General features: G+C 48.2%; 1 protein-coding gene across 2 annotated transcripts in view; it reads right to left on the bottom strand.

The window, feature by feature from the left end:
* The window catches only part of Dap (death associated protein), a 61486-nt gene that overhangs the window by 23651 nt on the left and 9915 nt on the right, over positions 1-27920 (bottom strand). Inside the window, exons 2-3 of one of the 2 annotated variants that reach the window (XM_047555600.1) lie at positions 24680-24776; positions 1224-3682 (exon numbers count right to left, since the gene is read on the bottom strand). In XM_047555600.1, the coding sequence (XP_047411556.1) occupies positions 3586-3682; positions 24680-24776 (194 nt within the window). In that variant the 3' untranslated portion in view covers positions 1224-3585. Of the gene's footprint in view, positions 1-1223; positions 3683-24679; positions 24777-27920 lie in introns of those variants that run through there. The other variant, XM_047555599.1, reaches the window with a different exon arrangement.

The following is a 27920-nucleotide window of genomic DNA, read 5'->3' on the forward strand; positions in this document are numbered from 1 at the left end:
AGTTTCAGATCCAGCTATTTATCACATTCTGCACATGTCGGCTTGCAACATGTAACAATTAATTTGATGATCCCAAACTGGGCCTGACGGGACACCCTGGTGATACACCATGCCCAGATTTAGCAGAGATAAACACCCCTGCTAATGTCTCAGGCAGAGGCTGCTAGTATCAGCCCAGGATCTCTTTTCTTCATTTCCAGTCCCCTCTGGGTGCCCGCCTCCTATCGACTCTGCCCCCTGGACCTAATCGCATGGCCAGTGTTGAGACACATGGGGTGCCATGGTGTCTGCGGACCACTCAGCAGTTTAGAGGCAAAGAGGACATGAGGGGAAGGGACAGAAATTGAGTGCTGTTAATTGAAAGTCTGAGGGGAAATGAGGCTGGTGGGGCTCACACTGGAGCTTTCCAGGGACACGTCCACCATGCAAAACAAACTTCTCTGGAATTAGATTCCTGTAGGCAGCAAGAAAAATAATATTATCTAGCCTTTCTCCCCAAACTGTCTCTAATACGTTGACTGCTGCCTGGTGGCTGGCCATTGTCTGTCCACCTGCACACAGATGCCACCGGAATGTCACCCTAATGAAAACCACTGGATTGGTCCTCAGCACCTCCCCCGCAAATCCCTTAAAACCATCGCAGGGAGGGTGACACATCAGCCACCAGCAGTATTGCCCTCCCCAAACCTGCCACCCAGTGATGGACAATTCTTTCCTGAAATTACTATTCCCCAGCATCCTCGAGGGACTGCAGTTAGGAAGGAGCACACAGAAATGGGTATCAATCACAGGAGCCGCTGAGCCAGGCAGTCAGTGCTCCATGTACCGAAAAATCCTCTTTACACGTCTTTATGCTTCTGGCCATTGCAGCCGCAAAGTCCGAGCATTAGAAGGGACAGCCATCTTTCAGAGCTGTGTTCCCTGATGAAATGAAATGTCAATGCCAAAGAAATACAGGAGACATGCCTTACATATTTGTGGTCTCTCTTCCCTCTTACCAACATGTGCTCCTCTAAGAGAATAAGTTATTAAAAATAAAAAGCCAACTATTCAGTTCCTCTAAAACAGCATTTACAATAGACTTCTGCTGACAGAGGAGGAAAGATATGGTATTAATAGCCCATCAGATTAGAAAAGCTAGAAGAATGATAATAATCACAGAAATGAGTTCAATTCTCTCTCTAGTATTTATTTTTCCATCTTATAAACATACTTTGGTTCACACAAGGCCACTGGTAGGTGGTATGGCTGCCCCACCTCGGCTCTTTTATTGGGTGTCTCCTGAGGGTCTTGCACTTCATTCGCCCCAGGCTGTAGGAACAATTCAACCTGCAGAACTTTGGAACCATGCCTGGCTGCTCGGGGTCAGTACAAGAGACCTGAGGGTGAGCACCGGGGGAAGGCGCCCGGAGGAGGGCGGCTCACTCGGAGAGCAGGCCTTAGGACCCAGGCAGGAGATGACGCGAAAGAGTTCCTGAACATTTTCAGTAAAGAAAAAGCCAGCAGGCTCTAGTCCCTAATTAACACATAGCACTTTCCACGCAGAGACTCTAGCCCAGGCTGCAGGCCAGTCACTTCAGCAAAAGAATAGATGCGTGGAATCAGGCTCCCCTCTCATTAGAACAACCTCGCCTGCCTTGGCTGCACATTTCACCACGCGCCACTGTCTCGCCCTCAGCAGTGCTGACTTCTGACAGCTCAGTGTTGGCAGAGCTCCTCAGGATTCTGCAGACAGCTCGTCCACCTCGCTGTGCATCACGGGGGGCTGTTTGTCATCCCCTGCATTTGCCAGGTGTCTGTTTGGACGGTGATGGAAGCAAAGGTCAAAACACAAATGGCACATTGTTTGGGTGCGGAAGAAAAAGAAAACAAACGGCACAGAAGTGAACCTGTGAGGCTGGTCCGGCGCCCCCGGAGCGGGGCGTTCCACTTCTGGTGCTGCCCTACAGTGATTGACAGTCGTTTCTGGTAGAAACTGTAAATTAAAAGCAGTGAAGAGCACAGCACCTCTAGTCTTATATGAGACTGAAATGATTTATCAACACCTACCCAGCACCTGCCCTCCCGCCAAGGCCGAGCAGGACTAGCCCATCTCCGTGAGCACGGGCAGGCTCTGGGGGCTTCCTGCAGATAGGTTTCTCTTTTCTTAATTCCTCCAGTGTCTGGCGAGCTTTCAGCCTCATTAGCAGAAAACACACAAGAATGAGGCTGTTATTAATTCATGCTGTGCTTTTAATCCTTTCCATAACTTTCAGATTCTCGTTTTTATAGCATCTTATTTTTACCATGAAAGTCCTTAAAGAGAAGCAGACACATGCATAAATCTTGTGCTACAGCCATGCCAACAGGTGCCAAAGCCCAGTGATTCACCTGAGGTGCCCAGAAGGCCTGTGCCTGGGACCCTGGGGAGCCCAGGGCTCCTCCCCTAAGCTCTGGACACTCCCAGACAAAAAATGTGTTATGCATACTTCGGGAAGACCGGAGGGAGGAGGCTGGCTTTCAGGGACTGTGTGCACCTAATTTGCTTAATTCAGGGTCATAAACAAGGTCTATGATAAAAAAAGAAGTTAGAAAGACCTCATGGAGAGGGCAGGGCAGTCTGGGTTGGATCAAGGTCAAGACCCAGGCAAAACACTCCCCTTTTCTGGCTCTGCTCCCTTAGGGATGCAGACAGAGCTCAGGGACTCCAGGGAGGCAGGGCCCTTCCGCTCTCTGGGGCCCGGGGCCTGGGTTCTCAGTGCCTGTCACCCAGGGATGTGGGCGGAGCCAAGCTCTGGGGGGTGGTTTCCTAACCATCCCAGAAGCAAGGATTCCACAGCCCATAGGGACCTTCCTTTCTACGGTCCCTGGGGTCCCGCACCCCTCTGCCTTGCGGCAGCTGGAGAAGGTCTGCGTTCTTTCCTGTCTACCATCACACTTGGACCCTCTGGAGAGGAAAACACACGCTTCCATTCTTTAGCAGCCTCTCTTTTGGGCCCAGTGGCACCACCCTTTCCATTTAAGGGTAGTCTGGTTTTTTTTCTACTTAAAGTCATAACGAATTTAGTAGCAGTGAGTCATCAGTTTTTACCCCGACTCAAACTTCCTCTCTGTACTTTTCCCTCCTGATTTCCTTTCTTTGCAGCTGCCCTTGGGGACCTCCACTTTCTGGCCTAGAAATCGAGGTGAGGGCTGTCGGTGTGCCCTGTGTCTCCAGTCTGGAGATGTGGGGCTCCCACATTTGGGGCCAGATGTTTCCTCTGGGGATGGTCCTTTTCCTGGCTCTGAGACTCCTGGTGCGGTGGAAGTTGGGAAGAGGCTAATCCCACAGAAGCGATGCCTCTGCTGAGCATCCTGCACTCCCTGGTACCTTGTAAAACCATGAGCCTAAGATGATGATCAGGGATGGAAAATCACAGAGACTCCTGCATCTTAAATGAGCTTGGGTGGAAACCAGTGCCTACTAATGTACTCTATTGCCAAAAAGATCTCTGAACTTAAAATTGCAGGTAGAATTGTAGGTGTTCTTCTCAACAATCTCCCTGCCCAGCACTTTGGGAAAAGACCACTAGCTGCTAGAAGAGATGGTGGGCAGCGGAGTAGCCTTCAGACTTTCTGAGAGTTTGCTGGAATGACCTTGGGCATATCCTTATCTTTCCACAGCAGATCTCCTTGGTCATCCAGTTGGGTAGCGTCCACACACCTGCAGGATGTGAAGATAAAGGAAGACTAAGGGGAAAGTACCTGATCTAAAGGTGCATGCATTGCCATTATTTGGCTTTTAGACTTTCTGAATGATGCTGAATTGCTTGTTTAACATCCAGGACAATCTTCAAAACTTCTCATTCCCCAAGGCAATGCAAAGATAGACCTAATCATAAATTCAGCAGGCTGAATGCCACACGTTTCCAAAACAAAGTCCCAAGGAAAAAAATACCCAGTTCTGCTCTATGAGCAGTTCTCACTTATACAGTCTCCCTCTTCCCCTCTGAAGTACCTGTAAACAAGGTGGTCAATTTGGAAGTGTAATTATCCAGCCACAACTAACAGGTAAGTCATTCATCCAGAGTGCGCACTTCAGAGACTGGGGTGTGCATGCCTTAGAGCTTTGCTGCTAGTGTGGGTCAGCACAGGCGGTGCCACATCCCGGGGACCTGGGGAGGCTGTAGAGAAATAGCCCCAGGCTCTGCTGGTGCAGAGTCTGAATTCTGACCAGGTTCCCAGGCGATGTGCTAGCACATTAGAGTTAGAGAAGCTCTCTTCACTCCTGGTCACACAGAGGAGGCAGGTCATGCACTGGTCAAGGTCCTGACCAGGAACCCAGGAGACCAGGATTCTGACTGCTGCGCAGCCTCTGTTCTAACAAGTTAGCCACAGTCTGTGTGTGTGTGTGTGTGTGTGTGTGTGTGTGTGTGAGACAGGGTGGGGGGAAGTCAGAGAAAAAGAGCATTTATCACTCACAGCAAAGACAACCAAAACACCCAGATCCAGAGTTGTGTCTTTGCCTTTGTTCCCCAAGCGCTGATTTCTACAGTGACAGTGACAGTGGGGTCCCTGTGCATTTGGGACCACCATAGGAGAGCAACCCTGATCTTATCCTGGACTCTGGTGACCTCCCTACCTCCTCTCTGGAGACACAGGGACAGAGACTTACAGCTGCAGAAAGTCTGCACTTGTTCCTGGGAGGGGAAGGGAGCCTTCACTGCTCGGGTCACCTCTGGGGAGGGAAGGTCCCCTGAGCTCCCCTGGTCTGGAATGTTCTCTTATGCAAACATGATTAGCCTGGCTGTGTAAGTCTTTGCTCAGAGAATCCAGAGTGCAGAAAGAAGCCACGTCTGTGGAGAACTGATGCTCAGTGTGTCCATGTGTCAGGATAACAGGTAGCTGGGACACGGCAGGGGACATTGGCTGCTCTGCCCCAGGGAGCTTGTAGCAGAGGCAGCCATAATCACATTGCCCAGCTGGGAGAGGGGAAGTCCCATGCGTCCATGGGAACACACAGACCACCAAAGCCTGCCTCCTCCGCCCCAGCCCAGGGAGTCAGGAAATGCTGTTTGGGAAGGGTCCCCAGGGCTGCTGACCTCAAGCTGATTCCCAGCGTTCAGGATGTCCGTTTTCTGAGCATAAGGCAAAAAGCCAGGACAGACAGGTGCAGGGGGTACACAGGATGGGGCTCAGCCTTGTTCCCGATGCCGAAGGACCCAAGTTACGCTGAGGTTCTGGTCAAGGGGGACGGGAAGAAGGAGAAATGACACCAGTTACGTGATCCTGGTGTGGTTAACTCAGAACTGAGAGCCCAACACGAGTCTGAGAAGCCAGAAGGAGGGCGAAGGCGGGGGAGGACGGCATTCTGAGTCTGCCGGACACAGACTGAAGTCCATCAGTACGTAACTAGTAGGAACGGAATAGAACGGAATAGAACGTCAAGAGTCGGCTGTGTTTTCAGAAGCCAGGGAGAGTGACGTCTTATTTATTGTTTGTTTGTTCACTAATAGTATTTGTTTACAAATATTTACTCTTGTGAATTGTTGTGTTCTTTCTAATCCATTGGGAATGTGATGTGTTTATTATTCATTTGCACAAACTTCCCATTGGTTCTGACTGTCTCTTTGTGGCTACTTTTAAGAAGCTAAGTATGGAGTTATTTAAAATGCTGGGGAAAGATCTAGAATCAGCTCAAGGGACAGCAGAAAGACAACAACGGGGACCTCTGTGGCCCGCGACCACAATCTTTTCCCCTACTTTTCAAGCTCTGGGGAAATGAGGTATAAATAGATGAACAGGCAGCAGATTCTGGGTTAAAGGAATTAAAGTACTGGGAGAGATTTATAATTTTACTGATTCGTGAATCTTCTTTAGACACTTGACCTGCCAGCAAGTCATAGATAGAGTCACCAAAATCCTACGTTCAAGTTCATGGCAAATCAGGAAAATGTACCTTGTCCCACATTGCAACTGTTTGACCATGGCCCCAACACAGCACTTGGGCCGGGGCCAGGCAGGCGTTGAAACCTCAGGGAGAAATACAACACATGGCCCCTCAGAAGAGAGAGAGGTGACAGGCAGAGGGAAGCAGAGCGGAAGGGGCGGGAGGGAGGCGGCCCCGCCCTCTCTTCAGCATCAGCACCAAGGATTCTACCTTTTCAAAAGGTCCGTGGGTGTGATTCCTCTTGGCCAGCACGGACTGCCTGTGTGTCCACCTATCACACTTCTACGTGTGCTTCTAGGTTCAAAGAGCATCACTTTTACCATATAAGTTAAAGAGCATGCTGATCAATGACTAATTTTAATTGTCTGAGTTCTTCTCTCAACGCACAGAACTTACGTGGTATTACAAGGGTTTGAATATGGTCGGAGTGTGTCCCCGAGGGGTCATGTGCTGAATTTTAATAGCCACTGTGAGGTCTTAGAGGATCAAAACGTCATCACACCATGGTGTGGCCCTTTGGTGATTAGGATTAGATGGGGTCAGTGGTGTGGGGTCCATGACTGAATCCTGGTGGCTTTACAAAGACAGGGGCAGAAACCAGAAGAGGCACACGCCCATGCACACTCCCTGTTCTTGCCATGTGATACCATGCACAGCCTTGGAGTTGCCCCTTGGCCTTGGACCTTTGGAACCATGAGACAGAATAAACCTCTTTTCTTTATAAATTTATCCAACCCCAGGTGATTTGTTAAGATAATGCAAAATGGCTTAATACAGCAGGATTTCAATAACCCTTTTCGCACCGAGAATATAGATTTCAAAACTGTCAAAACAATCCCCTCGCGTCTGCTTTCTATTGAATCCACGTGTAGCTGAAAGTTAATCTTCGCTACAGAGGTCATGCTGTTGCTAATCCGTAGGTAGGGATGCTAGATAAAAAGAATGAATCAGTGCTTGTGAGCAGATAAAACTTTATCCTTGACCATCGTCTTTCAAAACGGGCCCCACATCAGAATGTGTGGATTTCTACCCCATCATCTTGGAGTTTCTTCTCTCCTTTCTCCTCTCCCCTTCCTCTCCTTTCCTGCTCTCCTTACTCCCAGGGAATGAGCAGCCATTACTCGTCTCCGTTGGTCAGGCTGGCTGAACTTCCCTGAATTCCTTTATCGTCGCACTGAGTGGAACGGCTCCGAAGGAACACCTTGCAGGTGTCATTTACAATCTTCTTTATTCTCAACTTAAATGAATTCAAAGTGATCTACTTAGCGGTGGCAGTCCAACTTTTTTGACAAATTCTTGGCACACAAAGACACTCTCTCTCTAGTGCTCTGTGGTTGTCCCGCTGGGGATCTGTGTTGTCGAATGCCAGGGAGGCGGCAGCCAACCAAATTCGGACGGGTGCACCAAACAACTCGCAGTGACTCTGCGTTATTTGCAAAACCCTCAGCCTTAGACCTGCCGTGTCCACAAAGATTCCGGCTTTCTGTAAGCACCAAACTCATCTTTGCAGTGTCCCCAAGTCAGCGGTGGGGTGGAAGTGCTGCCCCCTGGCTCAGAGAGCTCCCGCGCCCTCCTGGGCAGGCAGGCGCTGCGACACCTGCCCAGCCACGCCTCCGCTTCCTCTCTTTCCACGCGCACTCTGCACAGGCCTTGGCTGCCGCCGCGGTGGTTAGGAGCACTCCATCCGCCGTCTTGCATGCGCGGTGCTCTTCGGCTTTGCGGCCCTGGCCCAGCCTGCGCTGGTTTCCCGCAGCACTGATGCCCCCACTTGCCACGGCACGCGTTCCATCGGCGGTGTGGGTACCAGCCCACTGGAATCCAGGGGAAGGGGAGGGATTTCGTTTACGAGCAGGACCCCACTGTGTCCAAGAGTGCCTGGCACGTAGCAGGTGCTTACAGGAGCCAGGGGACAGATGAATGGTCGAGGACCGTGGAGTGGGCCACGAGGATGCACACACCTCTGGAAACGGGTCACAGCTGCTGCTGAAAAGTCAGTGACGTGACGTCCCCGTCCCAAGCACGTCTACCAGATGAATGGGGACGGTGACATTCTAGGAACGTACACGGGGGTCCCTGGTCAGTTCCAGAGGTGGCTGTAGGGACTAACTTTTGACAAGATCTGGCTTTACTCAGAAGCCTGTTTCTCACTCTGAATGTGCCTGGGCACTACCTTGTCTATTTCTGGGTTCACGTGTGCCCATTCTGGGGACAGGTCTGGCTTTCTGAGGGACTCTACTGGGGGCTCTGGGAGGGGAGTCCTTCTGCAGTTCTGGCGGATGCCAGTTGTTCCCGGGCTCTGGCCTGGGAGTCCGACTCCTGCAGCCAGCCTCACGGGGTAGGACCTGGTCCCACGCTCTTCAGGTTCTGATGCATGACTCGGTCCCTCCCTGGCTCCACCCCTTCCCCGCTTATCTGGAGCACCTGCGCATTCCCACGGTTTCCCGTGACCTTCGTGGCCTGGCCCTGCCTGATGCCTGGCCTGTGGGACTGGCTGGGCCTGCTTCCCCATCCGCTCCACTGCACACCATAGATCTGAGACAGCCACCATGTTTCACTCAGGGAGTGACGTGACCCAACGGTGGCCGATGGCTTTGCCAGGGTCTTCCAGAGGAACTTGTCTTCTCCTAAAAAGAGATGCAAGGGATTCCTGTTTTGTCTCCTGGATCCCCCTTGTCTGGGCGTGAGCCTGGACCTGCAGTGCCGAGCCCTCTGTAGCCGGGAAGTGACTCCAGGGGAGCCCAAGGGCCCCCCTCTGCTGCAGCCAACGCCACCCTGGCCCTTCTTCACGGAACCTGGCATGCGCACACTGCCTCAGCATCTGCCCCGCTGCAGGAGCATGCCTCGCCTCCCCCTCCCCAGCACAGCCCTGGTGTCCCGGGGACGCAGCCGAGGCCCAGAGAGCCCTTTTACCCCAGCGAGCTTCGACCTTCCCAGCTAAGCAAACTGGGCTGGACTCAAGATAAAGTCCCCATGTTTTATACATAAAGCCTTTTGTTTTGGGAGGTAACGTTCGCAGGACGCGAAATCCGCCACTCTGACCATCTTAAATCCTACAGTTTGGAGGCTGGAATGCTCAGCATCTTGTGCAGCCGTCACCACTGTCCAGTCCTGGACACTTCCACCGTTCTCAGAAGAAGCCAAGCCTGTCACCCAGTCACTGCACATTCTCCCTTTCTTCCCAGCCATTGGCAACTAGTGATCTGCTTTCTGTCTTTATAGATTTGCTTCCTCAGGACATATAATGTAAGTGGAATCAAATAACATGTGAGCAGTTGTGTCTGGCTTCTTCTACTTAGCATAATGTTTTTCAAGGTCCATCTGACACTGTAACAGCAGCCAGTACTTCATTCCTTTTGATGGCTGAATAATATTCCACTGCACAGATAGACTGGATTTTGTTTATGCATTCACGCATTGATGGATGTGTGGCTCGTTTCCATCTTTTGGTGCCTGTCAATAGTGAGGTGATAAACATCCAAGAATAAATTTTTTTGAACACTTATTTTCAATTCTCTTGGGTAAATACCTAGAGATAGAATTAATGCTGTTTAGTCTTTGAGGAGCCACCAAGCCACCTATAATAGCAGCCAGTGCCTGTTTGTTGTCTTTTGTTTAAAAGATGATTTTAGTATGGTAAAAATAGGTAATAAAATTTATCTTAACCACTTTTAAAGTGTACCCTTCAGTAGTGTCAGGTGCATTGACATGACTGTGAAACAGATCACCAAAACTTCTCTGTCTTGTGAATCTGAAACTGTACACAGGAAACGCTAATTCCCACTCCTTGCCCGGTCCTCAGTAGCCACCGTCCTGCTTCCTAACCTGTGAGTGTGGCCACTTTAGATGTCTCATAAAGGAACTCATACAGCATTTGTCCCTTGGTGACTGGCTTCTTTCAATTATCTCCATGTTCTTGTGGTAACTAAAGACAGGTGGGATACGGCAGGAGGCGGGGGTCGCTGCTTGGTGTGGCTTTGGGGTGTGTATTTTGTTTCTGGCAAGTGGAGCGTCTCTCTGCTGCCTGATCCTCGTGTGAGCTGCTTTCTTCTGCTGCCATGATGTTCAGCCTCACCTCGAGTCCTGAGGACTGGAGCCAGTTGTCTATGCACTGAGACCTCTGAAACTGTGAGCCCCCAAATAAACTTTTCCTCCTCTACAATTATGCTGGTTGGGTCTTTTAGTTGCAGCTGTGACAAACGCTGACTAAAACACTTACCTAGTACATGTTTTGCTTTTGGAGTCTAAATCCTTCTGGGTCCTCAGCAAAGTCTGGCATCTGGCCCCTGGCGGGCCCCACGGGAGCACGTCTGGACTGGGGTCTCTCAGTGGGTCCAGCTGCACCCGCGGCCCTCCACCTCAGCTCCTCCCTTCCACATTATTTCTGTGTTAACTGCCGCAGCCCAGCCTGACATACACAACTCCAAATCAAGCAAACATCCCATCTAGAGAGAGAGGAGAGCCTCCACGACTTGGCTGTATGGACTAAGAATTTTCTTCCCCAGCACTGGGGTGAACACGTCCCATTCACCACTTTCACCAGGTAGTAAGAAGTGATCGTGCTGCTAGGTTACATAATCTTTAAAGAATCAAAGTCCAAGCTGCTTATCACTGATGCACCAAGTCCTCTCAGAGTGCTGTGCCTTCCTACGAACAGGGTTTAAGTTTCAGGCAAAGAAATTTTGACGTAAGAAGCTCAATAAGGGGCCCTTGTTTCTATGTAGTTATTATCACGTGTTTCATTCCACAGAATCCAAGGCAGGTCACTGATTTAAATCTGGCTCACGTATTGACACAGACTCCTGATAAGCAGCGCAACGCTGTGAGTCACGCCATAGGAACAGAAGCGTCGTCTGTTCAGAGGCCGACCCCAGCGCAGATGTGCGGCGCAGGTCTGGGAGGGAAGGCCGTGGCTGTGCTTCCTTCCTGTCTCTCCCCAGCTGACAAGAAGAGCTCTCCTGGTGGGAGGCGGCTCAGCAGCCAGGACATCACACCTGGCTTCCATGCCCGTCATGCAACCAGATGCCGCACGAACACTGCCCAAAGCCTCGCCAGCACCAGGGCCCGCCGGGAGGAAGCCGGCCTGCTGTGCTTCTCTTCCCCAGAAGTGAGGAGTCCAGCCAGGATCCGGGACATATGGGCGTCCATATGCTCTGTGCCTGCACAGCACTCGAACCTGCCAGATTTGGGCCTTCCCCGCTGCCCACCAGCGAGAGGAGGAGCCAGCCCCACGCAGGAGACGGCAGAGATGGAGATCCTGGCAGCACCCTGCTGTGATTTCTAGTGCACAAAGTGTCACATCTCACACATCAAGCTCTGCCTTCACAGGGTGACTCTGGGCAAACTTCTTAAAACACACACAGCTGAACTCCTGTTGACCATGCTAAAACACACATGCCCACAGGGTTTGGAAGAAACGTTTAATTTCTACCGTGCACAACAATGAAACTGTACTGGGATCTCCATGGAGCAAGCAATGACTGAGGCAATTCCTTCCGCTTCAGAAGGCTCTGATTTAGTTGGGAAAATGAAATAAACATGAAAATCTATTCTGTTTAGTTTTTTTATCCAAAGAAACAAAGCACATTATGTTTTGTCACTGTATACTATGTGGATTATTAAATTTGTCTACAGGCAAACTGTCCCTCAGCTGACCCCATGGTCCTGAGGGCTTCCAAGGGAGCTCTAGGTCACTCCCCTCAGGCTCTTTGTCCCAAAACTTGCTTTCAGTGTCTTGAAACTCATGTTTGACTGTGCCTGAGTGACAGGGTGATTGAATTCTCTGGCAATCTTCAATAAATCCCAAGTACCCAACACTATGCTCAAATGTCACATTATGAATGAATTTAAATTAAATTTTACGAAATGGACAAGTGGATTAAGACAATTTCTGTGAGCCAGGTGTGGTGGTGCACGCCTGTAATCCCAGCGGTCTGGGAGGCTGAGGCAGGAGGATCGTGAGTTCCAAGTCAGCCTCAGCAATTTAGCAAAGCCCTAAGCAACTCAGTGAGACCTTGTCTCTAAATATCAAAAAAGGACTGGGGATATTGCTCAGTGGTTAAGTACCCGTGGCTTCAATCCCTGGTACCCCCCAAAAAAGAAAAAGAAAACTTGGGATGCATTAGTAAATCTGTATTCAAGCACAAGTGAACAGTACGAGGGTCGGGCTTACTCTCAACTCATCAACGACATCGCAGACACCAGGGATATAATCAGACCTGACAAGCAGCACCCTCCCCCACAAAACCCGAAATCACCAGAAGGTCATTAGAAATTCAGATTCGCATCCTGAATCAGTAATGAGAAACTTCACCTCAAGGGTATTTGGACTTTGAGATATTAGCTAACCGAGTCTGAAGTCACGATGCTTAGCAACACAGGTAAGACATTGCTCATGTCACCTTTACCTAACACGTCACCTCTCACTTTTGTACACAGGTTGTACCTCACACATGTGTGATTTAAGTTGAACACATGCACATTGGAGATGAATGCAGAACACAGTCCTTGATGGGGTGGGTGACGGGCGGGGGCCACCCTGCTGGAAGGCAGGCTGCTGCAGCGCTCGACAGGAACTGCCGGCACAGGAGGAAGCGGGAGGAAGTGGGACTCTTGGCCACGCAAACCCCAGTTAATGAACTATTGTGCAGCCATCGTCCTTGGGATGTCCAAGGAGCAGGGAGCTGCCAACCCATGCCCAGAGCAAGATGGTACCCTCAAAAAAAAAGTGTGTGTGAGTCCTGACCCTGGGACCCCCGAATGTGTGTGTGCAAGTCCTGACCCTGGGACCCCGAATGTGCGTGTGCAAGTCCTGACCCTGGGACCCCCGAATGTGCGTGTGCAAGTCCTGACCCTGGGACCCCCGAATGTGCGTGTGCAAGTCCTGACCCTGGGACCCCGAATGTGCGTGTGCAAGTCCTGACCCTGGGACCCCGAATGTGCATGTGCAAGTCCTGACCCTGGGACCCCCGAATGTGCGTGTGCAAGTCCTGACCCTGGGACCCCCGAATGTGCGTGTGCAAGTCCTGACCCTGGGACCCCGAATGTGCGTGTGCAAGTCCTGACCCTGGGACCCCCGAATGGGATCTTATTTGGAAATAGGGTTCTTGCCGATGTGATGGGTTAGGAGGAGAGCATCCTGAAGCAGGTGCCTCCAACAGGCCTGCTCGCCTTCTGAAAGGGGACATCTGGACACAGACAAGTGCACAGGGAGAAACGCATGAAGACTGGAGAGCTGCTGCCACATCCCAGGAACTGGGGATGCTGAGAGAGGGACCTGGGCAGACCCTTCCCTGCACAGGGAAGCGCGGCCCTGCTGCACCCTGAAACGTCAGCCCCACATGTGAGTCAGTCAACTTCAGTTCAACCGCCCAGTCTGAGGCATGTTCCTAGGGTAGTCCTGGGAAAGGACTAGTCTGCTCAGAGGACTGTGACCTGCTGGCGGAGAGAGCAAGCCGGCCTGAGCAAGCCAGCCTGAGCCGCCGCAGAGCAATGGAGAGAGAGGCAGCTGCTGGGTAGACTGTGGGGCAAGGGAGGCTTGGTGGTCTCTCGTGACGCCACCTCAGAGGCACTTGGTGTGCAGCTGATGATGGCAGCCAGTCTGGGCTCTGCCCAGGTCACCATAGGCAGGTGGTCACCGCACCTCTCCCTGGCTGGTGTGCAGCGCCCCGTTTTGCCCAGGGTCACACAGACAGTGTCGACAGGAAGAGCCACCTAATAGCCACTGCCTCCCATCGTTCTTACCCGGGCTTCTGGGTGTTTTTCACTGTTTTGTGCTGCCATGAAACTTGCCTTTCAAGTGCTTTTGATCTGAGGCTCCCACTGTGCCTTCCGACAGCTTCTTTACTGAGGCAGGTCAGTCCACAAGCAGGTGACAACCAACCAGCCACTTCATAGGGACACTGTGTGCCACATGGGCACTGAGCACATGAAAGGGCTGCCTCTGGCAGGACGGGGCTCTGTGGCCCTGCACACCACACTTGGTGCTGGCTGGTGCTCAGCATTCCTGCTCAACTGGCATCTCCGCATGCCCCGCAGAGAGGATACACTCTTTAAAAAGGCAGCTGACAGCCGCCGGCACACAAAATCCGACATTGGCCTTCTGGGGATGTCGGTCGACTTTGGTTCACACGAGGAGCCGTTAGTCGCACCTGCAGGCCACGGCTCTCCGCTCAATACAAACGTTCCCAGGTACGGAGGCCATGAAATCCCAGCTGGCACACAGCTGTGCCACTTCTCAACCTCAGAGATCTCAATATTTTTCCTTAACAATTAATTTTACTAAGAGAACCTTTTAAAAACTGCCATGATCACAAGATGGCATCTGTTTTGGGTTTATTTGTGTCCTCCAAAAAGAATGTGTTCAAGACTTAAACCTCTAGGCCATCAAAATACGACCTTATTTGGAGATAGGGACTTCTCAAATGTAATCAGTTAAAATGAAGTCATCGGAGTGGGCCCCAACCCAAGAAAAAGGGGAAGTTTGGACTCAGAGACAGACACACAGAGGGAAACCGATGAAAAAGATGCAGGGAGAGCACCAGGTACAGGCAGAGGATTCTAGAGGTGCATCTGCAGTCCAAGCGTGCCAGACTGCCAGCAAGATTCCAGAAGCCAGGGAGAGGCATGGAACGGGCTCCCCTCCAAGCCTCCAGAGGAGCCCACTCTGCCAACACCTCAATTTCAGACTTCCAGACAATAGATGTCTGTTATCTGACGCTATCCAGTTCACAGCACGTTGTTAAGGTAGCCCTAGAAATTTAGAGAGTATCCTGACAGTGATAATTGTTTCAGACAAAAATCATGAGTGAATGCCAAAGTAGCAGGTCAAAGTTTGATGAGAAGGAGAACATTCAGATGACCTCAAAGCATTTCCCTACAAGACGTGCACTAATTACAAAGGGTAAAATGGAAACTTTACAGAGGGGAAACTTGGCAGAGGCCATCTTGCCCAGGCTGACAAAGTTGACATTGCCAGTAGAAGAGCATGGGGACATTGTGTGCCTTCCAACTGGGCCTCCCAAGGGTGGGGAGTCCCAGCCCCACAGAACCTGGACGCCCTCTTGGAGAAACGTCAGAGAAGTCAAGCTGAAGGACATTCTACAACATAATGACTTGTACTCTTCAAACACGGTGAGATCACGGAAGGCTGAAAAATGGCTGGAGGACTGTTCTAGATCAGAAAAGACTAACAGATAAAACTAAATGAAGTTATTATCCTCGATAGAAATCTGAGCTGGGAACAACTTATCAAATCTTAAAAAAAAGTCTGCAGATTAGATAATTACACTGCTTCAATGCTAGTGTCCTGATTCTGACACTTATGGGGTAAGTGCAGTTGAAGCACTGTTTTGTATCTGGAACTCACTCTCAAATGATTGAGGGGAGTGTTCATGCAGACAGTCAAAGATTTGGATGTGTAGGATGGTAAGAAACAGAAGCAAATGAGGTAAAATCTTACCATGCAGGAAATGTGGTCAGAGGTGGATTAGACTTCTTGGTACCTTTTTTTTTTTTTTTTTTTTTTTTTGCAACTTTTCTGTATGTCTAAAATTATTTCAAAATAAAGTTTTAAAAAATGATCATAGATGAACTGGGGATATAGCTCAGTTGGTAGAGTGCTTGCTTCACATGTGCAAGGCCCTGGGTTCAATCCCCAGCACCCCAAAACTAACAAACAAAAGATCAAAGATAAATTAATGATTATCCTTTGCTGAATATTTGAAATGGTTTGAGGCATTTATATATATTGCAAATATAATTCCCGACAGCACTTCAAGCTTCACCCAGAGTACCATGCAGAGTCCCAGCAAGGTAGAGGGAGACAGGGGAGCTGAGAATCTTCAATTGCACATCAGCAGAGCCTGCTGAAGTCTGAGACTAGGGCAGGAAAATGGAGACAAAACTTCAAGTGCTCACAAACTAGGCCATAATAAGTGGGAAGACTAGGATCCCCACCTCCAATTAACTTGAAATTTGTGGTGACTTGAATCCAACTAGGACAATGACCAGCCCTGGCCCAGTTCAACTATAGATACTAGATTGGCTCAGAGTCCATGTGCGTACACACACACACACACACACACACACACACACTATTGGGCTTGAGCAGAAAGGCATATTATTTCTGAACTAGAGTAAATGTTATTTACATCAACCTTCAGTGTTTTTAGTTCTTCTGCTGCCATTCTTTTACATATGAGTTATTACTTTAACTAGGAGTTACTGGATATATGAAAAGTTGATGTGAACCACTGTAAAGAAATAAGCAGTAAACAGAACCAGGAAACAGACCCAGATGGCCCAGATGTTGGAATCATCAGATATGGACCTAAGAATAACAATGACAAAAGTTTGAAAAGACAGGAAATTTCAGCAGAGAAATGGAAGCTATATAACTTTTAATTAAAATTTTAAATTTTAGCTTTTTAAAAAATTTAAAGGTCAAACGGAAATGCTAGGAATGAAAAACAGGATCTCAGAAGTGAAGAATTCTTTTGGTACACTTAGAATAAGACTGGATACAACAGAGGAGGGAATTGGTGATCATGAATATGGATCAATGGAAACTAATCAGAAATATAAAGATGAAAAAGAGTCAGGGCACAGGAGAAGGACAGATCATCTGAGGCCTGAGGGCATGTCAAATGGTTTACTGTAGCTACTGGAGTCTTAGAAAAGTAGAGTGAAGCAGAAGCAATTTTTGAAATGAAAATGGCTAATAATTTTTCTAAATGGATGATATTAAATCAGACCCAAGAAACTTAGAGAACCCTGAATAAGACAAATTCAAAGAAAACAATACTTCTTATATTACAAATTATTGAAAAACAAAAACAAAGAAAATCTTGAAAGGTACCAAAGGTAAACAGAATGATTATAGAAAGGAACAATGATAAGAATCACGGCTGATTTCTTGCTGTGTACAATGGAGGCCCGAAGACAGTGGAAGGTCACATTTAAAGGATTAGAAGGAAAAAACATAACTAGGAATTCAATAGTGAAAACATATATTCAAAGTTAAAGCAAAACAAATTCATTTTCAGACAGAGACAAACTGAAATAATTCCATCTCCAGCAGACGAATACCTTCTTACAACTTCTTATTAGAACATTTTCTGTTACTATAATGCAATCTGGGGCAGGGTAACTTTAACAGAAAGAGGTTTTATTTTGGCTTATGATTCTATCCAAGGTCCTGAATCTGCTCCAGTAAAGATGCTCTTGCTGGTAGAGTTCCAAGGTGATGCAGGGAATAACAGAGAGTGTAGATGGATTTCCTGGGGTCTCTCTCCCCCCTTCTTAAAAGCCAGCAGGATTCAACTGTGGAGGCTCCACCCTTAAGACCTATCTACTCCTAATTGCTTCCTAAAGGCCTCACCTCTAACCACCATAGTCACATTGCTTTTCCACCCTCCTGAGACTTCACAATGGAAATTAAATTTCAACACATGAACCCCTGGGAGACACTCTCAAGCCACAGCCTGATCAGAGTACCTGCACTATGAGATGTTTTTGTGAAAATACATAATGGATCTTTATGAATACTTCACATCTTTCTTTATAAGGCATTTGCTGGTAAATGGATGGAGTTGGAGAATATCATGCTAAGCGAAGTAAGCCAAACCCAAAACACCAAAGGCTGAATGTTTTCTCTGATATGTGAATGCTAATTCACAATAAGGTGGGGGGTGGCACTAGGGAAGAATAGAGTTACTTTAGATTAGGTAGAGGGGAGTGAAGGGAGGGGAACAGGTATGGGGGTAGGAAGGATAGTAGAGTGAAACAGACATTATTACCTCATGTACTTATATGACTGCATGACTGATGTGATCCTAAAATATGTACAATCAGAAAAGTGAGAAATTACACTCCATTTATGTATGATCTACCAAAATGCATAAATGCATTCTACTGTCATATGTAACTAATTAGAACAAATGAAAATATTTTTTAAGAAGTTGGAATCATTTCATAGAAGGAAAAAAAATCTCTTTAAAAGACAACTGATCATTAAAAACCAAAACTAATAACTTTTCATGTGGGGTTGTAGCCACTAGTGTGCCAGGGCTGACTGGAAGCATCTCTTCACAAGTCCATGATCAGTAATGTCATGAGCTCACTTGAAACTGGCCCCGGGGGCCAGTTACACATAAAGACCATCAAGCTACCAATCAGGCCTTCTGTGCCACTGCAGAGCCAGTGGTGAAGTGGCACCTGCACATTATTCCTTGTGGAATAGGTAGAAGTAAAGTATTCGACAAGGGCACAAAGTGGGAGGTGGCAATTCCAAGGGTACAGTTGGAAAGCTCGTAAGTGCTTATGGAGCAGAACATTTTTTGAAGGTAGACTAAATCAAAATAGGGGCCGGCAAAGCTTTCCTAACAGGGCCACACAGGAAGGAGTCCACGCTCGCTACTCACAGGCCCCGTTGCTGTGAACTTGCCGACCTGCACACCCTGCAGCTGCTCTCAGGGTCGCTCACAGACCTGCACACAGCAGCGGAAACTCAGCCACTCAATACGCGCTTCCCCAGCTGGGGTCTCGCAAACGACACTTGCCTGCATAATCCTGTAAACACAGGTCCTTTACATAGTTTCTATTGTAAAGACACTCTCTTTGTGTTGTTTTGTAAGTAATAAATATATTGAGGAAAACACTTTGAGACTATGCAAATATCCTGTTCATTTTAAATTTTCATTCCCAAATTCTAATTTCCATGGGTGAATTTTGCTTATAAAAATTACTATATTGGGCTGGGGTTGTACTCCGTGGTAGAGTGCTAGCAGCCTAGCACATGTGAGGCACTGGGTTCGATCCTCAGCACCACATAAAAATAAAGAAATGAAATAAAGATATTGTGTCCATCTACAACAAAATTAATTACTGTACTGTTTGCCTAATGGCAATATTCTAGTTCCCTCCTTCTTTACATATTTACTAATTGGAATTATTCAGTAAATAAGAGCTGTCTTTTACCCCTTCTTTATTTATTTATACCAGCATGGACTCATGGATATTAATTTACTGTAGGGGTTACAGCCCAGTGCTACCACTGTATATTTTGTGGCAGAATGTTTCAACTTTGGCCATTGAGAGATCCTCCGAGAAGTGGGCTTCTGTGTGTTCTGCCATGCCTGTGCCCTTTTTGAAGCACTTCCTTATGTTCTGGCATTATGAGATGCTCCAGGCTAATCTGGTCTTTTTCTTGCCGTGGTCCTGGTATCCATGATTTCTCCAAGGGACCTTGCTCCCATGACTGGGAATACTGTGTAGAAACCAAGATGTCAGCCCTAGGATGCTTATGGCTTCATGGGTATCAGTATCCTCTCAGTGAAGAGAGGTAGTGAATATAAGTATGAAATACTAGCATGTATACTAACACCTTATCTTCATTTATTTTTGCGTAGATGTATGCATCTTCTATCCATTGTCCAACCATCTAAAATCATCAGTTCTTACAGTTTTGCCTCTAACACCCATCCAACAGTTCCAAGTTTATCTGAATCTTCCCTCTATTTATAACCTCTTATTCTGACAATGAGAAACTTGGTTATCATGATCTACAACAAATTTACTAACTTGTTCAATTCTAGTGTATACATAAAGCATTTCAATATTGCTACCCAAGCCCCTTTGGAATACCTGTTTACTAACTGGAGTACAGTATTCAGGTATAGATCTTTTTTGTCTTCAGCCTTACGGTATCCAATCAAAATGTTGTTTTACAAAGTTACTTAGGCAAACTCCTACTCCCTTCCATGTGGTGATATTAACCAGTTGTATTACAGCCAGCCTCATCTGCTACTGTTTGTTTGCAGGTTGAATCCCCCACTCCTGCATTTGGTTGATGTGAATGATTTGCTTATTTCTTGGATGCATAGAACAATACCATGGTTCAAGGTCAGAGCGACACAAGAAGCCGAGCTCAGTGAGGAGCTGTTGCTTCCTCAAGATCCTGACTACTCATTCCATCCTCTACTTCTTAGTATCCTTCAAAATGCATTCATTTGCTGGGCATGGTGGCCCATGCCTGTAATCCCAGTGGCTCAGGAGGCAGAGACAGGTGGATTGCCAGTTCAAAGCCAGCCTCGATAACTTAGCAAGGCCTGAAGCAACTTAGTAAGACCCTGTCTGAAAAGAAAAGTAAAAATGGGCTGTGGCTGTGGCTGGGTGGTAAAGTGCCCCTGGGTTCAATCTCTGATACACAAAAGCAAACAACGAAACAACAACAACAAAAACAACGCATTCTTTTCTGGTTTACTCTTTCTGACACTCATTGCTTTTTAATGTCTTATACTAAGCCTGGTTCATGGCAGGTCCTCGATAATACTCAAAAGTTTCCTTCAGTGAATCCTGACTCTTGGAGCCCATTCCACAACGCAGCTCCTGCTGTACACAGTGAAGCTGGGCACGTTGTCTTATTATGCTCAACAAAGCCTCTGAGGACAACCAACCCCTGCTTTCCTCAACTGGGCCGCTTATGAGATGGAATCTAGCAGCCACTCAGGAGGGAGGCTGCTGACAGCACAGCCTCTTACTCGCCTTGCACGTAAAAACTCGCAGACGACTAGAACTCAGCCTGATGGGAATTCTTGGGCAATGTTTTCACAATCCAGTCCTTTCCTCTTTTTTTTTTTTTCTTAAAGTAGCATCTCCCAACAATTTAGCAGCATAAGAGGTTATTTTGAAATCTATGAAAAATTACAAGATTAAAAGGAGTAAGAGTTGCACAAAGATTTCTAAAAAAAAAAAAAGTAATTGCAAAAAAAGGTCTTGGGATTTCTACTGGTCGCATAATAACTTTTCCAATAATCCAGTTTTTTGCTTGTTTGTTTTCTCTGTAATCAGTGCATAATTTCTCAATGAATGGGGAGGGAAGCCACCAGAGAAGAGTTGGTAAATTAAGAACAGTCTCAAGGGGTTGGGGAGATAGCTCAGCTGGTAGAGTGCTTGCCTCGCAAGTGCAAGGCCCTGAGTTCGATCCCCAGCACCGAAAAAAAAAAAAAAGAATAGTCTCAAATATCAACCAACACAACACACTTATCTTCGTATCTGAAGAACATTGCGTCAAAACACGAAAAAACACAAAACTTTAGGATTAGGATAAGGTTGAGTCATATGCCATATGACATTTCCAAGAGGATTATTTCATGTCTTATAAATTCTACAAATAAAAGACCTTCTCATATGTAAAGTGAAACCAGCCCAGCCACCTGGAACCTTGTTGTGAACTGATAATTAGACCATCTCTTGATGATGAGGCTGAAGAAGGGTAGGATTATGGGGTTGAGAGGTATAGACGATATTATGGGTGACTTCACAATACTGAGCTTTATTTATGAAGGGATCCAGACTGCGGTCTATGTTGATCAGGGGCTTCTGTAACAGCTTGGAGATTTGGGCTTCTGTTACAGTTTAGATCTGGAATGTTCCCAAAAGCTCGTGTGTTGCAGCCTGGTCCCCAGGGAGGCAACGTTGAGAGGTAGAGCATTTGGGGAGTGATTGGATCATGGGGCTCACCTCAGTGGTGGGAGGACCCACTGATGCATTCATAATTTGATGGCATTTTGGGAGGTGGGAGATGTGGTAGGAGGTGGGGCCTAGCTGGAGGAAGTAGGTCGCTGGGGCATGCCCCAGAGGGTGTGTCTTGTCCTGGCCTCTTCCTCACTTTCCCCCTTTCTCTGCCTTCTGGCTGTGATGAGATGAGCAACTTTCTTCTACCATGGTGTTCTGCCTTGCCTCAGGCCCAGAGCAATGGAATCAGCCACCCATGTATTGAAACCTCTGAAACTATGAGCCAAATAAGTCTTTCCTCCTTTAAGTTATTTTTCTCAGGTATTGTGTCACAGTGATAAGTTGACCAACACAGCTTCTAGTTGAGACAGACTCAGGGATCAATCCTAGCCAGGAGACTGACAGGCTACATATCAATGGGTTGGATAACCACCTTAGCCTTTCTTCATCTCTACAAAGGGCACATTGACACTTGATGTGTTAATGGTATAAAACCTGATGAGAAATGGGAACCAGTAGTCACGGCTTTGTGAAGAATCTGGACTCAGCTGCCAGCACTCTTCCACTTATTTGCTGTGTGACATTGGAAATATCACTTAACTTTCTGAGCCACTGAAGAGGGAGTAGTAATCTGGAATGGGGATAACCCAACTTTGAAACAGCAAAAACAACAGAGTAGTTATGAGAATCCAATGGATTGAGGACAGAACACTTGGAACAGGCAGACTCACTGCACCATGACTAGAAATGACATTAATGACTGCAATTATTCATTTGCCCAACAGAAAAATAGGTGGGCTTGGTGGTAGAAGAAAACTTACACAGGGTCCCAGGCCTGATGTGGGGTTTTAGGAGTTGTATTGGCGACACAGATCAGAAGCTGAACAACAGGGCTGCCCGCACTCTGCGCACTGTGTCACATGGTTTAACCCATGCTGGTGAGGAGCCAGCCAGAGTGAAGAGGACAGAGCCAACACACTGTAGTTCAGCTGCAGAGAACAACCACAGAGACACGCCTCATGGCGCCCACCCTGCGGCCAGCCTGCTTCAAAACATCAGGTCTGTCGAGACAGAGAGTCATCTTTTGGGGGAAGGAGATGCTAGGACAGGAAGTGCTGGTGTGTGCCACCTTCTCTTTGCCACTGTTCACCGTCTGGCATAGTTAGTAGAATTACTCATCTTCTATAAATGTTGCATCTGAGCTCATGAAAAAATCAGTTGGAAGAAAACCAACAGACTGCTCTGCCCTTCTTTCTCAGCATGCAGATAACTTATCATGTTGGGCTTCTTGGTGCTGCACTGAGCAGGAGACAAGTTGTGTGTCCTCGTCCCAGGGACACTCAGGAGGCACCTTCCCTTACCCTTGCAGGACCTCTTGTCCTCTTCCTGTGTCTTAAGGAAGGAGCTAGACCGGAGGAAGGGCAGTGGCAGCAGGTTTCCCAAAGGAGGAAACTCCTGCAGGCCACATGCTCTTGCCCTAATTCTAGAATGCTCTGAAATTGTGTTTCCTTATGTCCCATATGGACGCAAAACTTAACCTGCACTTACACACAAGTCCCTACAGGTGAGCATTCAGCCCACCTGGCTGGAGGGCAGGGAGCAGCTTGGGACAGGTGCCCGTGTCCCGCCAGCCGGATGGTGTATGCACTACTGCATTACGTCTGCATTACTCTCTAAAGCCCCAGCGCGTATGGCTCGTGAAACATACTGGGCTGCCAGACCCACAGCTGTGGGCCTGGAGGAGTTACTGCTGCTGTTACAGCCTACATGCAGCTCTGTGAAAACAGTCAGTGAGACATCATTGTAGAATTTTCTTTAAATCACTTTCTTCTTTTAAAACCAGACTTCGGGTGCACGCTCAGCATGCGCAGGGCCTGGAGTTCCACCCCAGCACCAAACAAAAAGAGTTAAAAAAAGTAACACCAGAACTTAGGCTGAACTTCCTTTGACGTTGCTAACTCATAGTTCAAAACAGGCAATGATCACACAGAAACCTCACCCAAACATCTTCCCCTCAAGGGGCTGGACGGTGAGGCATCCCATACGCGGCTTATGGAAAATGCCCAGGTGGGGACATACACCAGCAGACACGTGGTACCAAGTACACATGCCCTCTTCTTGGTGTGCTCTCCTGGGAGCCCCCTTTTGGAAACCTGGCCAGCTCCAGATCCCACGAACCTGCATTTAAATGACTGCTATCTTAACCGGGAAAGAGTGGGATGTGGGCGTGCTTCTGGCTTCTGTGGGATTCTGCTTCCTCATGAGTAAGTGGGAGAGAATGCTACCTGCTTCTCAGGACTACAGGAGTGAAGTGGAGTCAAAGCCTGTGCCTGGCCCGCAGGAGCCAGAGTCCACTCTGTCCACACTCTCCTTCCTTCCCACCCTTCGTTTCCTCCTCTGCTGTCTGGAGACAAGTTATGAGCAGAAAATTTGATGTTCCCATTCTTCTTTGTGGACATCTCCCAGAGAGGTGCCTATGTCCGCAGTGCCTGCTATGCACAGCAAGTCACACACAGTGAAGGACGAGGCCCTTGAACCAAGCTTGAACTCAGACCCTCCAAGGAGAGGAGGTGCCCAACAGAACGGTAAGCAGGACCCAGAGGGCTGGGGCAGAGATGTCACGTACAGTTTGCCTGTGAGCATTTCTTAAACCAGAAGTTCTCCATCCTGGCTGTGCAGACGCCCAGTTTCAACGAGTGTGGTACCTCAGGGTTCCCGGGGGTTTCAGAACTGTAGCCCCGGTGGAGAACTGCAGTCCACAGACTGTTAGTACGTACTTCTCTGGAACAGTAAATTGAAACCGAGAGTACAGACGGCCTGCAGCTGCAAGAATTCACCTATTTCCTCCACTCGGGCCTGTGGGGGAGGGTGCCACCCACCAGAGACCCAGGGGCCACAGTCAGCTCCTCCAGGGTCTCCTGCTTCTGCTAGGCACAGCCCCTTGGCTTGCAGGAAGGAAGTAGCCCTAACTTATCCAGGGCACAAGGGAGACTCTGTGCCTGCCAACACCCGTGCAGTCCCTGTACCTGCCTGGGCTTTTGGGTTGTCACCAGGGAAAAAGGTGCATTTTACATGCTTTGTCTCCTGCCCCACAGGCACAAAGTCCTGCCTCACTGACCATGAAACTGAGAATACACAGCACAGGTCCAGCTGCCCAAGTGTTATCAGAAGCCCAGAGCAGAGAAAGAACAAAGGTTAATGTTTAGCAGAACGATGGGTATTTGCAAAGTCTGCCAAGAGTCAGCAGAATTCTCCCACCTGGGGCTTTCCCATTCCTGGTCATCCTTGTCTTTCTCCTCCTTGGTGTCTCCCGCATGCAGGTGCTTCTGAACGATCCGCATTCCGCCCGCTTTCACTGAAATGCAAACAAAGGGCAGGTACGATTAGTGGGGAAGTGGAATTGCCTGGAAAGTTTCTGGTTGCCTAGTGGTGGCAAGTCAGTCATTAACAGTGACTATCATTAACTGGGGGTGGGGGGCAAGTCTGGTTTGGAGGTGATTCAGTGGAGTATAAGGCACAATGCTCTCTCTTGCTCCAGATGTCAGAAAATTCCCAAGACTCTGGGTTTCCTTTTTGGTCACCTCTCACGTATTTCATAAGAACAGTCACACAACCAGAGTATGAAGCATGTGGAGAAGTGGCTTAGTTCTGCACATCTTCTGGACATGAGGGCCCCCTAAACCCTGCCCTGTGGTCATTGTTTCCTCAGATATCAGTGATGTTTTCGACAGGTGACACTGCCACAGGGGACATAGAACAGCTACTGTGCCAGTCACAGAGCTCAGTCAGGAGCAGCAAAGATGTCCAGCACAGCCCTTCCCAGGCTGTGCTCCGAAACCCTCCTTTTGGTAGATATTAATTCTGCTTTTTAAAAATATAGCTTAGTTGAGATATACCTTATGTACAATTCACCCATGTCGATTGTATAATGTAGCGGTTTGAGTGTATTCAGAGTTATGCAACCGTCACTGCAATCAACTTCCATCACCTCGAGCTGAAAACCCCATACCCGAACAGTTGTTCCCTGTTCACCTGTCCACCCCCCACCCCTGCCTCCCGCAACCAGTCACCTGGGCTGGTCTGTCCTGGATGTGTGGAATAGAAATGGAATCACAAAACAATGGGCTTGGGTGACTGGCTCCTTTCAGACAGCACGAGTTCAGGGTCATCTGTTCTGCAGCGTGCCTGAGCACTCATTCCTTCTGGACACCAATACACTGCACCGCCGGGATGCACCACCTTCCATTCCTCCGTTCATTGCGGAGGACACTGGGTTGTTTCCACTTTTCAGCTGTTATGGATAATAAGCTCTGAACACTTTTATATGACTTTTCCTGTGTACATGTTTTCATTTCCTTAGGTAAATAATATCCTAGGAGGAAATGCTGGGTCACATGGTGACCGCATGGACACTTGTGACGAGCCGTGGACTGCGTGCACCACTTTCCATTCTCACCAGTGTGAGGGCCCGCCCTTGTGCATGTGTGCCCAGGCTTGCTACTGTCTACTTAATCACAGCCATCCTCGTGGGCGAGTGCTATCCCACAGCAGTTCGACTGGCACTTGCCGAATGTTAACATGTTAACACTATTTTACAAGGAGGAGGGTGGGACATGGGGACCCCAGGATCTAACCGGTGTAGGAAATACTAGGTTGAACAAAAGCAAGTGCGCTTCTTCCAGAGAGATTTTGGGGCCCTTTAGCATGCTAAGGTGCAACGTGAAGTTTTATGAGGGGCATGGACATGCAATCTCCCCCAAGATGTTTCCTTTTCCTATTGTGTGTGTGTGTGAACTGGGGATTGAACCCAGGGGAGCTTTACCAGTGAGTAACATCCACAGCCCTTTTTTAAATTTTGAGACAGGGTCTCACTAAGTTGTCCGGGCTGGCCTCAAACTTGAGATCCTCTCGCCTCAACCTACCAAGTGGCGGGGATTACAGGCATGCCTGGCCCCAAGTGCATTTGACTTCGTTTTTTTGAGATATTTTTGGTTTTGCAGTCATGCTGTTATCATCTTTTGGCACCACAGTGTCTCATGGAGGAGAGTTTGGAAATGCTAGCCCTATATCCAAAAGGCTGACCTCACATGGCAGTGTGGAGCTGAAGTTCTCTGAAGAAGCTGCATCCTTAGAGAAGATCCTGCAGACTGCTTGTCTGGCTGAGCAGAGCATTGTGATTGTGGAGAGATGGAAGATTCCAGGTCTCTTTATAGCCACTTATGTTCAACCCTGGTATCTGCCCTAACATCCTCATAACTTCAGGTAAAACTCTCAGAATAAACCACTAAGCTCTGCAGACACATAGTCACTACCAAGCATGCATAGGGTAAAGGTGGAACCCACAGGGAAGATTTTCCCACTCTGCTGCAGCCAGCCTACCTGATGCCCCACCAAGCATTTGCTAAATGTTTTGATTAGGACTTCCTCTGTTCTGTGGCTATAAAAATTGCATTGTGAAGTCTGTCATTCCCCGACGGTGACAGTGTCACTTCCCGGACCACAGTCTCTCCTATTTGGCTTGGAGTAAACTCTTTTCTTGTTTCCTTTAAAGCAGTTGTTATTTTACATGGACACTGGTTGCCAGCACACCACTTCATCTGCAGAAAGGGGAGAAACCTCCTAAGATGGGGACAACGGAGGGGACAGCAGTGCGGGGGAGTGCTGGATGGCGAGGAGGGTTTTGCATTGGCCTCGGTTCCCGCTGCAGGCCCCACGGAGTCCCAGCCTCGCCCCACTAGGGCAACCCCTGAGTCTCCAGCCACTAGGCCGCCACATTCCACACTATAGTCCATGTGTCCCTCCAGGTCCTCTGGTGTTCCAAATTTGGGTGGACCTTGCTGATTCAAAAAGTTAAAGCAAGTTAAGAGGTTGAAAAACAGGAAGGAGAATGTGAAGTCACCTCGCTTCACATGCTCCAAGATAATCAGTCTTCAATTTCCCTGGGAGACCCCGCCAGCCCCGGACTTCAGGAAGACCAGGATGCTGGATTCTCAGGGCCACGGGTACTCTAGCAGCTGTCCCACAGACGAGGACAAAACAGGGAGCAAGTAAAATAGAGGGCTGTGTTTAAACAGTGCAGATGCTGGTCTGGGACTGGAACTAAAATCTCCCTAGGGCCCACTGCTTCTTCCATGGAGAGGGCACATTCTACTTTGGAAAGAAAGAAATGGAATCCTGTTCGGTGATTCGCTTCTTATGCCAGCAGTTCATTTTTAATCATTCTGCTTCTCAGACTGCTAGCGCTTATGCTTTGTTGTCCCAAACTCATCAGGTCTTTATTTGATAGGGTTTGATTTGGTTCTCAAGTTCCCCATTACAAAGCATTTAGTCATCTGGGCACACTTGTATATGCAGTTATTTTGTTACCTGAGGCCCTAGCGACTCAGCCTCCTGTTTGTTTTTGTCTGCTCATTCCTGCTTTTGTGCTGATGACTGGATTATGCCCTTGTCTTCACCGGGCCTATCAGTGAGGATCTTATGGGGCCTAGGCAATTCTTTG

Source organism: Sciurus carolinensis, chromosome 6 (assembly GCF_902686445.1).
Source record: "Sciurus carolinensis chromosome 6, mSciCar1.2, whole genome shotgun sequence".
Lineage (NCBI taxonomy): Eukaryota > Metazoa > Chordata > Mammalia > Rodentia > Sciuridae > Sciurus > Sciurus carolinensis.